This window comes from Microchirus variegatus (assembly GCF_963457635.1).
Source record: "Microchirus variegatus genome assembly, chromosome: 2".
Taxonomy (NCBI): Eukaryota; Metazoa; Chordata; class Actinopteri; order Pleuronectiformes; family Soleidae; genus Microchirus; species Microchirus variegatus.
The window spans coordinates 18,913,882-18,933,261 of record NC_139803.1 but is presented as its reverse complement, the minus strand read 5'-3'; the positions used below and the strand labels follow the sequence as shown (position 1 = coordinate 18,933,261).

Genomic DNA, 19,380 nt, shown 5'->3' with positions numbered 1-19,380 from the left:
TGTAATAAATCTAAAGCAACTGGCCATAAAATCCTCCTAATATGTCACAGAGACTCAGGAATAATGTTCATATAACAAACTCACCAACAACAACAGTGCAGCCAAAATATTTGCATTAAAAAAAATATTTTGCAGACTGTAAATCATGTTTATGTTTTGGCATGTGGCGCCACCTACCGCCGTCTACCAATCATTGCAGTCAGTAGAGTCTCAGCTGCCGAGCAACCACGGGGTTGCCAGTTACGTCAAAAATACGAAACCTAAAAGACCTCTGTATTTTGAATTTGAATGTAGTAACCGTTTTGGCCACATTCTTACATATGGCCCCTTTAAGTTTCAACGCTTTGTTTCAGCTGTCCAAGTGAATGGAAACCAATGCAGAGTTCTAGGAAGAATAGGTGTGCAAACCTGTATGTTTTGTGTTCTGTATCTTTGTGTGGACCAAAACATTAATAAACCATAGCAGGGAGGACATTTTGGAAAAGTGAGTTATTTAAAGGTTTTTTTTGGGTTGAAGACCTGGTTTTAGGGTTAGGGTTAGAATAATTGGGTTTAGACTTAGGTCAAGGGTTAGGCATTAAGTGTGTGTGTGTGTGTGTCTGTCTGTGTGTGTGTGTGTGTGTGTGTGTGTGTGTGTGTGTGTGTGTGTGTGTGTGTGTGTCACTAAACGTTCATCACTGGACATCTTATGGTAACGACCTTACCTCAGCTGTGTTCCTTCCTGTGAAGGACAAGAACGGTGTCTGCGCGCGCGTGCGTGCGTATGCACCTGTAGTTCTCTTCTCTGGAGACGACGCTCAGCGCAAAGCAATGGTGACAACACGCGCACATATTCACCGACCCACAGATCATACCTGAGTGTGACAATGTGTTACCCACCTGTCACTCACGCGGATGCTGCTGCTGCTGCAGAGGTCGAGACGCTGACCGGTTGTTGGCTATAATCCAACCACATCCTCATCCTGATGCTGGTGTCGATGCTCAGCTCTGCGCTGTCTGACCATGTGCTGCGTTCATGAACTGTCGGAGACAGCAGATCTCATTCGGTAAGACGTGCTTCCTATTATTTTCAGAATAAAATACCGCACACAAATAATCTCAACAACTTTACCGATCCTACTGGCCGATGAGGCCATTTTGACACAAATGGGAAAACAGACTATGTACTGCATTATAAACTTCATGATGTTATACCACCATCTTCATGCCTCTCACTATCCTGCATGAAATTAAAAATAGAAAAAGCCACTTTCATAGAGTCTGAATTCTCTCAGTAGTTATACTGTTTGCTGTGTTTCATCATTTTTATTTATTTATTTATTTTATTGAACACTTTTAATGCACAAAACTACAAGTGGAAAATTTTCATAATGACTCAGTAACATATTACTTTTTTGTTATTTGCCAAAATCAGAGATTTAACAAAATATCTCAGTTCCAGGAGAAAAGGAGCACAATTATGTATTGATTTTGCACATTTTTGTTTGTGAATAAAGAATTTTGCATATAACAAAGTTCATCAGGCGTTCAAAAGCATTATCTTCTGAGTTAACATAGAAGCAAATAACATCATTAAGGGTAACAGAGTAGACAGGGTTAGCAGGATCAAAAAGTGAGATTCAACATCACTCCAAATCTTCTTAGATATAGCACAATAACAAAACAGATGTGACATTGTCAATCATCAACATTTATAAAATTAGCAATAATACTACTAACGGGGTATATATAATGCAGTATTATAAAATGTACATCTTTAGCCTTGTTGTATATGCAATATAGTTTAAGTTTATGTCTCTATTGCTGTGTTTCATCATTGCACAGTGTGTAAAGTTATCTGTGACGTCTCCGCACAGCTGCTGTCTGTTCCCTCCTCGACATCGTTGTATTATTATTATTATTATTATTATATAAAATGCATAATGTGACTTTACATTATTTCATACTTTATCCTTTAAAAAAAGTTAATATTAAAACTAATGTTTTATTCCTTTTCGATCTTTACTGAATGTAATGACACTCTAACAACCATCTCAAAGGAGAATAAAATGTTCCAGCAAAACCTTTATAATTGTTTACACATTTTTGTTAACATTCTCTTAAACTTTTAACATATCCTGTTTTCTTTCTTGAACAGCAGGGGGCAGTGTGTGTACGTTCCAGATCATTCTGTTCAGATGGTGGGATGTGTACAGTCCGAGCAGAATCGCAAATATGTTTCTGGAAGCAGTCGTGTTTCCTGTTTTACTTCTATGCTTGATATTTCTTATTCGGTTATATGTAGTTGTGAAGATTGGGTCGAAGCATAAACCTGGAGCCAAAGGTCCTGTGGCTGTCCTGGTTGTTGCGGGCTCAGGTCAGTGACACTGTCTCACACCCATGTGTGTTGTCCTCTTAAGTTTATCCGGTGCCTCATTAACATTGATATTACATTACATATGCGCTGTACTTCACGCTGTACACACGACTCCATAGGCTTCGTGTTAAATTCCAGCGAACACGGGCGAACAAGTTGAATATGATCTAATATCAGCTGACTTCCTTAGCTCCCATGCTAACAGCCACGTAACGTCCTGTTCTGTACTGGATGTGAACACTGGATAGGGGTGTTTTGATTTTTGGTAAGAGACTTTTCCCGGTGCCATTATAATTGTTTACGTTTTTCTCCTAAACGTTTCTCTTTCTTAAGTCAAAAATCGTGTAAGTAATAAAACAAAGGTAGCATTCTTAAGCCACGAGTGCTACATCTTGTGGGCAAAGGGCCTCTCTTCCCCTGGTACGACTGTACCACGTAGGATAGGCCGTATGTGCAGGGATCCGCTGTCATTCAACCTCAGCCAAAACAACATTCACTCACAATTAACAATAAATAAAAAATATAAATCAAAGAATCATACACGATTTTTATTATTGTCATTATTATTATGAATAATGCTAATAAAAATGCAGCACTTTTCAAAATAAAGTTACAAAGTGCTTTACCAAGTTAAAAATACAAAACATATTAAATTATGTGCCTGAAATAATGTTATAACCCAAATATCGTCAAGCTTCCTGTTAAACCATGTTTTAATAATTGTTAAAGGCTTTTATAAAACAATTTATTTTGAGATCTTCGGGCAGGGAGTTCCAGAGCACTGACTGCTTCCTCACAGTCATCCTCATTATGTTTGTGCCATGTAGGCAAAAGACGAATTGAAAAATTCAGGAGTATCCTGAAACAAAATGATTGTTATTCAGAATATTATTTTGATCATTTAAAATGCAGTCTTCCCCTTGTGGCACTTAAAATAAAACAAAATCGAACAGATAAATCCTTAGGACTGTATGTTGGTGAGTTAGACAGCATTTCTAAGAAATTCCCTACCGTCGACCTATGTAGTTGATCTATATCTTATCTGTTGTTGTGTAATTGACACTGTGTCTTGTGGATGTTGCAGGTGGCCACACTACAGAGATCCTGCGGCTGATGGAGAGCCTATCTGCAGCTTACACACCTCGACACTATGTTATTGCTGACACTGACCGGATGAGTGAGGAGAAAATCTACGCATTTGAAAGCTCCAAAGGACAGTCGGAGTCACAGTCCCTGGTACACAGCTGTCCAGAGGTTGGTGATTCCAGGTCACATCAGAGAAGGTTGTCACTGTCATAGTTTATATAAGTTAAGGCCCGTCAATTACTTTTGTTCCAATTAAACATTTTCATATTACTTAATTAAAAATCCTTAAATATGTCTCATCTTTAAGGCCACATTTGGCTATTCATATATTTTACTGTGTTTTAATTAGTGCTGTCAGTTAAACGCATTAACCTGAACCCATTTTAACGGCATCATATTTTTTAATCGAGCAATGAACACTCTCTTTGGCCGAGCAAACTTTGTCGTTTTTTTCACATGCTGTTGCAGCAACTAGTAACCTTAGAACAACTACAACACCACACCGGCTCTATCTGTTATGACCGGAAACATAACAACAGACATGCTGCGCGAGCCGGCCAAACAGTAGTCGGCTTGCGTAAGTAAAAGTAAACGTTCCATTTTGAGTGGATGGCGAGCGTTGTGTGCTTCTCCTCCAGTAATAATGTATTTATGTGTGTAAGATTAGTGTTTATTATATAATAGATGTTACAATGTAAAATAAAGGCAGTGTGTGAAAAGTAAACATATACATTGCCTGGATTCTCTCTGATATGACATGTCCCAGGCAGTGTAGTTGTGGAATGTTGAAGCATATTAACTACACATATTAAATATAACATGTTGCTCAGCCAGTCACTTTACAGAATCAGTCTTGTCATTTTACACTGTTATTGTTTGTGTATTTACTGCAAAAAGACTATTTAAAAAAGGAAAGGAAAGTGAAAAATGAGGGACAGGAGCTGAGGAGTTGGAAATCTGCTGCACTGACAGTAGAAGTAGAGCCTGAAGTGATGAAGCACTTCAAACTTCAAACATTGGATAATTAAATATAGTTTACCAAAAATATATTTTTAAACTAATTTATGATCATTACTGAACAAACACAACACAGGCTGTCAGCTGATAAATGTGTAATGAAGTGCATTGTAAAATTCACCAGCAGGTGGCGTGCATATACTTCTTGTGTGTGCTTCTCTTATAGTTGCAAATACAATGCACAACACAAATACCTATTTCATTAATTTAATTAGTACATGCTTTAATGACGGACACTGAAACTTCGAGTGTGATTCAGATTCACAGCAAATGTTACCTTTTAATACATTATATGTCTGATTTTTTAACTGATCGCCGTCTGCTAATCAATTAAATTAAGTGTCCAATGCTGACAGAATAGAATAAAATAGAATAGAATAGAATGCCTTTATTGTCATTATACAAGTTGTACAACGAGATTTACTTGACTTCACCTTGAAAGTGCATACAGCTAACAACGAAGAACAATAACAACAACAACAACAACAACCAGAGTATGGGTCAAAAGGACATTAAAAAGAAAAAGAAAAAGTGACCCTAGTTAACGTAACTAGGGTCACGTTAACCCTAGTTACGTGACTAGTGACAGGCTTCAGACTTGGCAGGTGAATTATTTGGGGCATCATTGCTGACATTGACATTGTTTGAAAAAGAAACGTAAGATATATTATGTTACATTCTTTGGAGCTTTAGTGAATCCTTAGGTTTACTTACTTTAGAAAGAAAAAAACATACACACAAAATGTACAAAACAGGCACATAGTGAATTGGTACTGCACTAGTTTTAAAGAAAATCAATTCCTGCATCCACCCCTTAATGTCCCATACCCAAATAAGTTTCAATGAAATAGCTCCAGTAATTTCTGCATAATCCTGCCTAAACACGGACACATCATTTCTTTCTTTTAGTACATCTGTTGAAAGGCTTACAGTACAGATAGTAGGCAATAATTAGATTGATAATTTAAATGTTTTTTATTAAATATGTTGAAAAATTAATTAAATATTAATTAACTTTAGATCTGTGCACCACCCTGAAATCGGGGAAAAGACAATCAGTCTATGCCTTTGTAGTCAGTCTAAATAATCACTGTAATTGTCTATAATAAAGATATCCCAATTGAACAGTAATCATGTATGAATCCAAGCACTGACTCTCTCAACCCCTGTTTGTCAAGGTATTCATGTACAAAAGACACAGAATGTTATAAAATCAAATAACAAAAATCAATTAAACAATTTGATACACCAAAATTACACACACAAGTTAATTGGAGATCTAAGTCAATGAACATGCATAGTAATTTAGTAATTTGAATCAATAAATCTTACTTGCTAACCTTATCTGCGTATGTAATGTGATGAACACATCATCACAAGATTGTCTGAGTCGGCACAAACATCCAGACAAAGAATGAAATCGTCTGGGTCCAGTAGGAAGTAGGCCCAGTCGCTTGATCGCTGTGATCCCATCTGAGCTTACTCTGACTTTATCTAGAAATTTGACGGAAGGAGAATTTCTGGAAAATGACCAGAGCACCTTTTGCAGACATTTGCATCCTCACCCACACCCCCTCTGGACAGTCTTCAGAGAATGTCCAGACTTTAGTGCATGTCGAAAGCAGCTTATGTAATACTGTTTGTCAGTGTTGTATTTCTTGTGGACATGTATCTAAACGGCTGCGATATACACATGTGCTTGATCCCCAGTTCACCATCTGTCAGATCCCACGAAGCCGAGAGGTGCATCAGTCTTGGAGTTCCTCTGTGGTCAGTACGCTGAAGGCCCTGCAGCACTCGCTTCCTCTGGTGTTCACACTCAGACCTGACATGGTGAGTGGACAAAAAGACACATGGATGTGTGTGGTGTCCAAGTCCATTATCTAAAAAAAACAAAATTTTATCTTTTCATGACATCTATCACTTTATTCTATAAAACCTATTAATTTTCATACATTGTTCAGTAAATTCAAATAATTATATTATTTTTATGTTTTGGCTTCTCAAACCCCTAAGATATCAGGTGATGCAGTTGTCCGAGCAATGTTCTTTAATGTTTTTTCTCTAATATCACTAGTTTTAAAGCTGCTAAAATAACTTTTGCCCAGAAATGTACATTTCCTAAATATCAGGGTGGTGCAACCATAAACATTGGACTTTATTTTGAATTCAAGAGACATTAGCTGTAGACTGAATGTTGCATCAGCCAGAGGACCCCAGAGAACCTTGGGACTAAGCAAAAAGGTTTGTAGATCTCTGTCAAATACTGATAAAAATAACTACTTTCAACTATATGTAAGTTGGTACATTTTCCATGTCAGTGTGGTACAACCAATGTAAAACCAATGTAAAACTAGAAAAAAATGATTTTATCTTATATCTTTGTTTGTTAAAAAAGTGTTCTGTGTTCAGACAAGGGTAGAAAAATAATGCTTGCATCCAAACAGAAGCTGTTTAATTTGAGTTTAGTTTCAATTTTCAGGTGGCGCAACTGTTAATAAGGTGGCACAACTGCAAGGAATGTGACTATATAATGCTATTCAAGGCTCTAAGGTTATCCATGACACTTCTAGAATGTTTATTAGTTTTGAATGGAAAGATATTACACACTTTAAATCATTTTGCATGATAATTTGTACATGTTAGATGCCATTATCACTATCAAAATTAGCATGACACAGGTTAAGTATTAACAATGATCCAGCTGACAACTCTGCTTTAATTACTTAGTCATAACATCTAGCACATATAGTTTCACCTGCTGGAAAGTTCTACAACAGTTATTATTATTATTACAGGGTTTCCCCAGTGCATTATAAGCTTGGTGGGCCGCCAGGGTTTACTTCCACCAGGCTAAGAGTTGTTGTTTATTTTAAATTTTAAATAATTTTTTTTATACACCACAAATGTTTCTAAACCAGGGATCAAGGCCGCTGCGCCCCCATGTAATTGGCGAGCGCTCCCTTGTCCATGTGCTGATTGAATCTCAGGTCACACCATCAAATAAGTCATTATTACGGTTACATTGTTCTTGTCAATAAAGATGTTATATTTAGGGATGCACTGATAATTTGGCGGTCGAAACACAGCGAGTTCACTGTGGAACAGCACCTATTAAATGCTGGAACGTCTCTTTGCGCTAAAGCGAAAACTTGGCTGCATAAGGAGCAGATTATGAACTCCCTGCGACATTGACTTCACACCAGAGAACATTCTCTCTCTTTGAGCTGTTAACTAAAGAGATCAGCTCATCTGATGCATCTGTTATTCCCTTAATTGCAGCACTAAAGTGTCTTCTACACAAAGATTGAGAACATGAAGTGAAAAAAATTAAAAGTGAGCTCTGCTCTTTAAGAGTCTGTCACCACGTTTTATTAACATCTACCCAGATCCCCTGCACTTCATCGCGACTGTACTCGATCCTCATCATAAAGATGTAATGTTATGTGAATTGTTTTTGATGGGTTAGGATTAGGTTTAACTGATGTCTAAAACACATGTTACTATTTGAAATGAAAATGCATTTTTTCAGCATATTTCATGTCATAACTAATGTGGTCAGGTGGTGCAACCAATTTAAACCAATAAATGATACGTCAAAGTGACCAAATGTTTTATAAATGTAATGTGTGTAGTTATTATACTGAATATATGAATTTGTGTATTTGTGTGATTATTTTCCTGTCTTTAAATGTAAAATTGGATGTTAAGGATGCTTAAAACCTGACCTTCAGAGACCAAAAATCTTAAATTATTGTAAAAAAAAAACCACAATGATAATAATAATAATGTTTATCTAGTGTAGACACCTAAAGGTATAGTTGCCAAATAATTAATTTTAAAATAAATATTAGGAATTTATATATTTTTTTTATAAATAGTTGGTTGTGGCACCTGACATTTTTTTTGTTGTGAAGTTAAAGATACTGTTAAAAAAATTAGTTCAAACAGTTAGAATAGTTATTCAATATATTAGAAATGTTCAAGCACATTGTTCTGGACTCAAAAATATGCATTACATCCATTTTGAAAATACTTTTAAAAAATACACTTTTAGAAGCTTGATTTGTCATTGACCCACTTACGAGTCAAAGTGCATTCTGATAAAGCATTGTTAATGAGTGTCTTACCCTGGATTTCCACTGGACGCGTTACAGGGCGCGGTCGCCGTTGCAAATAGCTTCCATTCTAATCAATGAGAGCATTTCCACTGGGTGCACTGCGGAACGTCTCAGCAGTGTCCCAGAAGCAGCTTGCCGCGCCAAAGTGCTTTCGATAGTTAGCAGTTCTATTTTTGTCGTTGCCGCTGCTGAACCGAGTAAATTTCAACAGAGCAGTTCGCACCAGACAGGAAGTGCGACACAGACTCAAAGTAAAACATTTCCGCCCCCCTTTAAAAAAAAAACACAATACGCCTGGTCATACAGCCTATCACAACTTCACATCAACATTACATCGTGACTGGTCAGGTCAATAGTCAATTGATCAGAGCGTCTCGGAGAATCATAATATGAGAGGCCATTTGACAAATAATTCAGTCTTGCGCTCACATTACATCATAGTCTCTCACAAACAGTACTATAGTCACATACATTTACTATCATACTCTCTCACAAACGGTACTATAGTCATGTACATTTACTATCATTCTCTCTCACAAACAGTACTATAGTCATGTACATTTACTATCATACTCTCTCACAAACGGTACTATATCGATATCAACAGTACTGTTGATATCCAACTTAAAACTAACTTCACTGCAGTCCATAACCGATGCTTGCAACGTAATGCTTGCACACTGTGGTTTGTTTGTTGACGGTCCTTTTCTCTCATCGTAGTTTGCGCTGAATCCAAAATAATCCCACACTTAAACGGACTTAAATGAAGGCAGTGCCTCTTCAAACTCGAGTCTCATTCACTCGCCATTGTTTCTGCGGCATTGTTTCCTCAGACCACAGTACGTGCGCCTACAGAACAGTGTCTCAGGTACCATCCTGAGTAGCACAGGGGCTCCACAAGGAACTGCGCTGGCTCCATTCCTGTTTACAGTCTACACAGTGGATTTCCAATATAACACCAACAGCTGCTTTTTGCAGAAATTTTCAGATGACACCGCTGTTGTTGGCCTCATCAAAGGGTGTGATGAGGAGGAGTATAGAGACATTGTAAACAACTTTGTGGAGTGGAGTGCACACAATCACCTCTATCTCAACATTACAAAAACAAAAGAGATAGTTGTGGATTTCTGGAGGGGGAGGAGGAGGACCCAAACAACACCAATCACCATTAGAGGCACTGAGGTGGAGATGGTCGCCAACCACAGGTACCTTGGAGTGCAGCTTGACAGTGGGCTGGACTGGAAGAGCCATATGGAGGCGGTGTACAAGAAGGGACAAAGCTGACTGTATTTCTTAAGGAGGCTAAGGTCTTTTAACATCTGCCAACCCTTGATGTGCAGTGTCTACCACTCAGTGGTGGCCGGTGCTCTGTTTTTGCTGTGGCCTGTTGGGGAGAAGGTGCCAGCACAGCAGATAGAAACAAACTGGACAAGTTGATTAGGAAGGCTGGCTCAGTGATCGGGGATGAGCAACAAACGTTCCAGCAGGTGGTAGAGGCCAGAACTCTTAACAAACTGTGTTCAATATTGACCAATCCTACACACCCACTCCACGCCCTGAAGGTGATCAAGAGCAGCACCTTCAGTCAGAGACTGATCGCACCACTGTGCAAAACTGAGAGATGTAGGAAGTCTTTTATACCAGCTGCTATAAGATTTTACAATACACAAAAATAACGTTGCACTCTTTTTGTATTATTTATTGTATTTTATATTTTTTAACTTATTGAGTATGGATGCTGTGAGGAAATGTGTGGTGTTATGTCTGTCTTGAAGCTGCTGTGACATTGTAATTTCCTGTAAGGATTATTAAAGGATCTATCTATCTACGAGCAGACCATGGCACTGAGTGCAGCGCTGTTCTCATGTCTCCGCTCCTGAGTGGATCTAGTTGCATCCCTCCTTTGTATATGCAGTTTCACTGATGAGTAACTGCACCTGTGCTACACTAGTGCATTTGGTTTACTAGCCAGCTGACTTGTCTTTGTGCTGAAAATGGGTCTTACCTCAATGCAGAAACACGAAGAAAAGTTCACCCACTTTATTTAAAATTCCTAAAGCTGAGGAAATGAAGTTCAGGGGAAGAACAGATAGAAGAGCAGACTTGTGCTGGTACCTGTAGTGTCACAGCAGAAGAGAGAGGGAGGACTGTCAGTAAACCAACACTGTTTGTTTCCAGTATTTTGTTAAAGTGCAACCAAAACTGTGAAAATGTTGCTTCTCTACATGTGTTATCAGCAGTTGGTTTGATACTGGATCATTTATTTTTACATTCACGTTCACATTCAGGTTTACATTCCTGCATTGGTGTGCACTATTCCATGTACCATGTATTTTCACATCACCCCACGCAGTGGGAGTGTTGTTATTAGTGGCTCTGTGTGTGTCTGTCTGTCTGTATACACAGTCATATCCAGGGGCTTGTCTTCCTTATGGGGACAGAAAGCAAGTCCCCATAACGTAAACTATTATATTTTATGGTGAAGACTTGTTGTATGGTTATGATGGGGTTATGGTTATGGTTAAATTATGTCTCCAGGAAATTAATGTACACTCAAAAAAAATATAAACGCACAAAGAAAAACTTGTAGTTATTATGTGACAAAACAGAGTAACTATCCAAAAATAACAGTCCAACTTTATCAATAAAGTGGCTTTAATTTGCGAGTCTCCGCTGAAATCCGCCTGTTGTGCAGACCAACATTCTCACCGGCAGTTCTGGTCACTGGGCGGAACCGATCATGATTTGTGACATCTGTGGCATATTGACAAGTGACAAAAGTCCACATTTTGGTGTGCCCTTTTATTGACCAGACCATAAGGAGTGTCTGTGTACTGGTCACACATATTGACCACCACTCTGCCATGCTCCATGACTCTCGTGAGTTGAAATACTCAATCTGAGATTGTAGTCAATAGGAATGGCCAAGTGACACTGGACTACTGGGTTTGAGCAAATGAATCATTCCATTAACAAATGCATCAAGAATCTGAGCAAATGTCATGACATTCTATTGGTGGGGGTGTGGGGGGGTGAAATGTTTTCTACATCCTAAGGAGGGCAGGACAGAAAATAATTGAGAAGCACTGCTTTAAAGAGTGATCCATGGTGAAAGATTAGAAAAAAATACCAGAACCAGAAATACTTTATTAAGAAATTGTTTTTGTTACAGCTACTCCAACCAAGAACAGAAAATAACAGCGATTCACTACCTACAAAAAAAAAGTATACTAAGAGTATAGAGCAGAATATTAATTATAAAAATACTTAAATTTATGACATAATGTGTAAGAAATGACAATGTTCACTGGTTTTAAACAGGTTTTTGTCTAGTGGGGATGTATTAGGTCATGCTCATTGAATTACACAGCATTCATCTCAATTAGAGATGGGTTGCTGAAAAATATTCCAATTCACAGAAAAACAAATTAAAGTCTTAATTCTGAAGCAGAACATTTAATCATTGCAGAATCACATTGTTTCTGTTCAGACGGACCAAGGCCTCATCAACATTGCATGACTTTCATGGTCATTGAATTTCAGTGCTGTTTACAGATTTTTGTCTTGAAATGCTGATTCTTGAAATTATTGTCACTGACCAAGCTCACACAAACAGAATATACAAGTATTTTATTTATTTTTTAAACTAATGTACATCTGGTTTTTTTTAGATTTCAGAGTCCTCTGTAAATGCGATAACTCATCTATGAGGGATAGTCACACAAAAGAAACGGTGGAGCATAGAATTGTGATAGTGGATGAAATAATTGAATATTATAGTATTACTATGGTGGTGACTGGGTCTGCTGGGAGCTCAGCTGGTTGTTATAAAGTCTTACACCAGCAGGAAGGAAGGACCTTTGGTATCTATCTCTCATTCACACACTTGGGAAGGAGCCTGTCACTGAAGGAGCTGCTCAGTACTGTGACAGTGACCTGCAGGGGGTGGGAGTCATTCTCCAACAGCGATGATAGTCTCTGCTGTCACTGACGAGAGGGGCTACAGCTGACATGACTGGGCGGGGGAGGGTTAGTGGCTGATCGAGACTGTGAGACCGTTTACCTGAGCCCAGAGATGGTCTTTAGGCCTCTCCAGACGCCGCTGGCGTTGTTCTGTGCCAGCTGTTCCTCCCATCTTCCTCCCGTAGCGGTTCTTCCCCTCTCTGATCTTCTACTTCAGCTCCCTCTGTACAACCCTCAGTTCTACATGTCTCCTGACCTAAGGCCCTCTTTTTCTCCTTCAGGAGGGCCTTTATGTCTGGATTAATTCAGGATTTGTTGTTGGACAAGCACCGTCTCCTCAGTCCATCTTCTAACTGTGCGGGTCACAGTTAGTTGTCTGTGCACGAGGGGTTCGTACACAGGCTAGAAATGGTCCAGGTTGTGGTCTGATCTCCCCAGGGTAGGGAGGGGTGTTGAGTTGTATGCCTCCTTGGTGTTGGCATAAAATATGTCCAGAATTGTATTGTCTCTGGGGTTACAGGTGATATACTGGCTGAATTTGGGCAGCGTGGAGGATGGAGAGACATGGTTGAAATCACCAGAGATAGGAAAGAGGGCCTGTGGGTGGTATGTCTGTAGGCTGATCACTGCTGAGTGCAGGACATCACAGGCTGTGTCACTATTAGCAGAGGGGGGGACATGTGCTGCCATCACAACATGTGCTAATTACGTCACTTCTGGGTACCTGGCTAATCACTAGACAGTTGAGAAAGCTCTTGTTGGCTGGCCAATCACAACACAGTTCTGTTTTTGTGACTTAAATTAATCCAAATAAAGTGTTTCAACTCATGTGTGCCATTGATGTAAAAGTGTTTTTTTTCTCTATGGGCTTTGGAATGAAGGGTGATCAGTATTATAAGGGACATAAACTTAATTTTTAAGTGAACAGTTTCTCAAGACATCAGTGATTTTGTTATTAGTTTTGTTTGAGTGGCTCAAGCTGAATGTGTTCAGAACCTCATACAGCCACACTTCCAAACAAAGCTTAAATATCCCTTCAGTGTTCAGAGTATTTATTACAGCTGTTCTTGTAAATGGGTCAAGGCTATTATAGACAAAATGATGTTAGTTACCTCAGACTGCAGTGATATATATAGTAGATAATATTGAGGATCCTCGTGTGGCCAAATCAATGGAGCCTCACACACTCTGACTGTGAGAATGAAAGCTTACACCAGCTGTCAGGTATAATAGAGACAGAAAGACACACATTTACAGGCAGGTGTTTGTGTTAGGCACTTGTGTAAACCAGGTCACACATCAGTCACACTCCTCCCTCTCTCTCTCTCACTCTGACACCAAGTTTAAACATGAGTTGTCTCTCTCTGTAGTTCACACACTGGTCAGGCTGCAGTTCTACACTCATCATCAGTGAGCTGACTCAACTGTTTCCACAGAGATCCTCCTTTGGGCTTTCATTTAAATTTTTACTTACTTTTGTTTGTTTTAAAATCTATATTTGTCAATTATTATTTCTTAATTGACCAATTGGCAATCACAAGACAGTCGAGAAAGCTCCTGTTGGCTGGCCTATCACAACACAGTTTTGTCTTCTGGGGCTGAGATTTCAGTCTCAAACAGCGCGGCTGACGAGAGCTTCAGTGAGGAGAGATTTCTATTGGCTCGTTTGCAGCAACTAGGAGGTTTTTGACCATAAAAACAAGTTAATGTATGGAAGTAGACCACCATACCTAACATATATGTGTGATAGGACCACTCTATGGGAGCTTTAAGTTAATGTTCAGTCTCAGGGTGACTCAAAATTGACATTTCACTGTGTGTTACTGTGTAACATATACATGTGACAAATAAACAACCTTGAATCCTTGAATGTTTGAATCTTAATAATTATTAAAAAATCTTATTGGGTGTTAGTTACAACATCAGAAGAGTTACTTGCTTCACTTTAAAGCTGCCATTGTCACAGCAGTATTTGGAGAGACAATTTTCACAGTCCAGATGAAGTATTCACATTACATAGTCATCATAGTTGTGTTAACTATGGCGTAAGAGATGATGGTGTAAGCTGCTGATTATAGGTTTATATGTGAGTGTAATTCCAGTGCCTGGAAGTGTGTGCGTGTGTTCCTGTGTGTCGGACAATGAGATCTCCAGAGTTCCATTGACTGCTGCCAGAGAGAGAGAGAGAGAGAGAGAGAGAGAGAGAGAGAGAGAGAGTGTGTGTGTGTGTGTGTGTGTGTGTGTGTGTGTGTGTGTGTGTGTGTGTGTGTGTGTGTGTGTGTGTGTGTGCGTGTGTGTGTGCGCACACGCACGTGCATGTGTGCGTGTGTGCAGAGTTGTGTGATGACTTCTCCAGACAAGAGCTGCACCGTCTGGTTTCCTGTAAGTCCCTCAGCCTCCCCCTTCAGCACAGAGGCCACTTTATTCATCTTAGGCTCCTCCCCCATCCATGTGTCTGACTCAGGTTCACTGCTGCCTCCTACGCACATTTGAAACCCAGGTTTAATATGGAGTTTTAAGCAGAATCAATGTTGTTAATTGGTATTTGTTACCTGGTCAAATGACTCTGCAGTGCACACAGGTTTTATCAGCTTCTGCTCTCAGCAGCATTGGGGAGACGTGCTAATGTCTTCTTTGTCTGCATCGTTTTTGGCAGTGATGCACAGCGATGTGATGTGCTTTCGTCTTCCAACACTTATGCTGCATTCCATTTGTAGTCAGAACTCTTAATTTCTGAGGTCACAGGGCGTTCCTAAAGAGGGAAACGCTCCACGACCTTGCATTTTTAACTTGTAAAGTCTGAGCACCCTCACATACCATGAGGATTCCAAAATGGCTGCCACCATACAAACACTTTTAGCATGAAATCTTTTTGCATTTGTATTACAATAAATCAGTCATGTCAAGGAGGATGTCTCAAATGCTCTCAATCTGGATTGAAATGCATCCAATGAAATAAGTTCAGGTAATTTCCAGTCTTTTTGCAACGCGTTCCATGCAGCAGGAGCAGAGTATACAAAAGCCTTTTTACTCAGCTCTGTGCGGGCAAATGGAACAGAGAGCAACAAATGGTCATTTGACCGCAAACAGTAAGAATCAACATTTCTCCTTGTGATTAAATTACAGATGTAAGAAGGCAGGAGACCAAGCATCGCCTTATAGATAAGTGTACCAATGTCCTAACCTCCTGGTGGACAAAGAAGGCCATCCCACTCGAGAGTACAACTCACAATGATGAGTCAAGGCTTTACAGTTCGTAATGAACCTCAGAGAAGCATGATACACAGTGTCAATCTTATGAAGGCATTGAGCTGAGGCATTCATATATACCAGGTCTCCATAATCTAAAATAGATAAAAAAGTTGCAGTGACAAGCTGCTTTTTCACCTTAAAAGAAAAACAACATGTATTTCTAAAGAAGAAGCCCAATCTAAGTTTAAGCTTCTTCACAAGATTGTCAATATGAAGTTTGAAGGTGAGGGAGTCATCAAGCAAGACACCAAGGTATTTGTACGAATGAACCATCTCTATAACATTTCCTTCAAGCGTGGACACCGCGGGGACAGTTTGAGGTCCCTTCTTAGTATTTGAGAAAAACATTAATTTCGTCTTGTCAGAATTGAGGACAAGTTTTAGCTGTAGAAGAGTGTGCTGAACCACATCAAAAGCTTTCTGCAGAGCCTCAACAGCTTTAGCAGGAGTTATTCCAAAACTGTAAATAATTGTGTCATCGGCATAAAAGTGCATATTAGCATCTGACACGTTTTGTCCCAATTCATTAATATACATAATGAAAAGGAGGGGTCCTAATATTGAGCCCTGTGGCACCCCCTTGTGGACACTCAAAAAATCAGAACACTGACCATCACATTTAATGCACTGAGTCCTGTCGCTCAAATAATTTGTGAACCAAGAGACTACGTGTTCTGATAGTCCCAAACAAAGAAGCCTATGCTTTAAAACAGCATGGTCCACAGTGTCAAAAGCTTTGGACAGATCAATGAAAAGCGAAGCACAGTAATGCTTTTTATCAAGAGCAACAAGTATGTCATTTATGACTTTTGTAGCTGCAGTGATGGTGCTGTGCTTTTTCCTGAAGCCTGATTGTAATTTATTTAAATGAGTAATGTGTGTTTGGTCCAGAAAATGTTGTTGATCAGTGTTTTTTAGTACTGGAAAAGAAGACATCACAAAACAGAATGATTAAGTTTTCATGATTTATTTCTTATATGGAGCAAAGAAAAGAAATATTCACATTTAAGAAGGTGAAAATTTGAATTCTTTAAAAGACTCGAGTAATTCTTCCAGACCTATATGCTGTCATGCAAATCAACTGAGCGATCAAAATAAAAGGAAATAAATATACAACAGAAACCACTGTAACATTGTGGCCTACTCCATGATGTTGTTGTTTTCTTCTTAACACATTTTGTTTTGTTCTGTTGTGTTTGTGACATCAACATTCATTCATGGATGAAAAGGGTGAATTTTATGTCTTGTCATGTAAACACGTGTTGCATGACACCAGGCTTAATTTAGTCTAGTTTCATGTCTACTAGTTGACTCCTGAACTTTTATTTTTCTAGTGCTTTGTGTGATTTGTCAGGTTTTTTTTGCATTTATTTCTCTTTCCCCCTCCTTTTCTCTCTGAGGAATCATTGCTGTATTCCAGTTCAGGTTTCACCCTCCATCACCTCATCATGGTGTCTGATTGTCTGAGGTCGTTGGAGTTATCATCACAGACTCTTATCGTATTTCCAGCCGGGAAAAATCCTCACCTTAAACCACACCTTAATTATTTCACACCGAGTAGTGACGACTGCAAAACACATGCCCATTAATGCCCACAACTTGCGAAAGTGGTCTGTGAAAATTATTTATAGTATCGCACTGTTTCTACCAAAGAGCTCTTTTCCTTACTGTAGATTCTGCATTTGAGGATTTTTAAAGGTCACCAGAGGAAAATATACAGTGAAATCAGTATTCACAACCCTTCACATTTTTGGTGTTGTAGTCTTGTACTTAGAATCATTAAAACAATGACATTTGAAGTATTCTAATCCTTTGTTTTGAGGCTTGAAAATGAGCTAATTCGTTCGTTGATTGTTGAGATATTTCTTCATCTTGATGAGAGTCAGCCCTGATTGAACAAGTCCCATGAAGTTCAGTGTTGAGTTCTCCTGTGTTTTGAGTAAAAACACCTTTAATTTCCAGCTTTTTTTGGGGGAGGCATTGTTCTCTCTCATGAATGTCACTGTTATTATAAGCATAAATGAACTGTTTGTTTCTTATTTATTTTCTTTTCGTCTCTGAAAATAACCCAACCAAGCACAAGCTGCCCCGTGTTAATGTTACCCTGTCCCTGAGAATTGTTCCTCAGTCACAAACATAATATGCAGTGATGGTGCCACACATGTACAAAGGCGAGCCCAGCACAGTATGACCAAACTCGACCTAAATCCAAGCACAATTACACATTTGTCTGAACCAGGCTCAATCTATCAGGTTCACTTAACAAGTTAATAAAATAAATGATTAACACAGCGACCGGGAAATCTCTGCCAATACTGCTGACAAGTTTTCACTAACCTTTGCTAAAGACACTTTCACTGCAAAACATACAGCACATCTGCTTTTACTTGTTTTCATACATTCAAGGGAGCATGTGATCAGTTGCTCTTGAAGCATATCTTCCCATTATTTTGCTTTAACGTCTCCTTTTCCCCTTGTCCCTCCCATAAATACATGGGTGGGCAGAAAAATCACAGTTTATCTGTCTACAGTTGCAACAATTTGCAATCTTTTTTTTTACACATTTCCAAGCACACATTGCCTCAAAAATGGGTGTTAACATGTTTGCACACCTGTCCCACTGTGTAGCATCAGACCACACTTCTGTACAAAGGTCAAACCTAAAAGACATTTTCTATAAACAACAGTTTATAGTAAAATAAAAGTTTGCAGACTGCATGTCTCTAGGATAGCTATGAACTCCATGATGAAGTAGACAGCCATAACAAACAGCCAGTGTCTCTGTGTCTCATAGTCAGATTGTATTTTTTTTGCGGGACTGCCTTAACCAAACTGAGCTAATATAGGAGAAAGTTGAACCTGATGGTCACACTGGCAGCACTCCATAGTCCAAGTCGCTGTGAAATGAAAAATAAATCTCTTCAGACTTTCTCACCACCCACTAAAAATGTTTTACTGACCACTTATTTCAAATCCATAAGTAAGTAAGTGAGTAGTAATAACCAATATATATTCCATTAAGTGAGGCTTTTGTTAAAAGGCTAAAATCTATTTTCCTTGAGTCCAGCCATGTTTTCTCTGAGAGTGAGTTTCTCTGTGCAGTTATTTTATGTCCAACCAAACTGTATCAAACCTGAACTATCACTATTTTGTTCTGACACACAGAAATGAAACGCATTGATGTGACAATGGCCAACATATTTCATCCTGGAGTGTCTCTGTGTAGTGCTATTTTCTGATGAGACAAAAGCGCAGGATTCTGCTGTGTCACTTCCTGGATAAACATTCATCACCCCTTCCCATCTCTCTCTCTCTCTCTCCCTCTCTCTGTTGTTTCAGGTGCTGTGTAACGGCCCAGGCACTTGTGTTCCTCTGTGTGCAGCAGGGCTCCTGCTTGGAATTCTGGGAATAAAGAAAGTGCTTATTGTTTATGTTGAAAGTATTTGTCGGGTGCATTCACTGTCTCTGACGGGGAGGATCCTCTACCCTCTGTCGGACTATTTCTTTGTGCAGTGGTCCTCTCTGAGGGACAGATACCCCAAGTCCATTTTTCTTGGAAGAATAGTGTGAAAATAACTGTTCAGC

General features: G+C 39.0%; 1 protein-coding gene across 1 annotated transcript; it reads left to right on the top strand.

Moving 5' to 3' along the window:
• Window positions 1-2,214: 2,214 nt before the first annotated feature.
• Window positions 2,215-19,365, top strand: alg14 (ALG14 UDP-N-acetylglucosaminyltransferase subunit; the record flags this gene model as incomplete). Its single annotated transcript, XM_083905415.1, has 4 exons — window positions 2,215-2,356; window positions 3,441-3,610; window positions 6,170-6,292; window positions 19,135-19,365. 4 exons carry the CDS (start codon window positions 2,215-2,217, stop codon window positions 19,363-19,365), a joined length of 666 nt encoding a protein of 221 aa, XP_083761541.1.
• Between the last annotated feature and the right edge of the window lie 15 nt (window positions 19,366-19,380).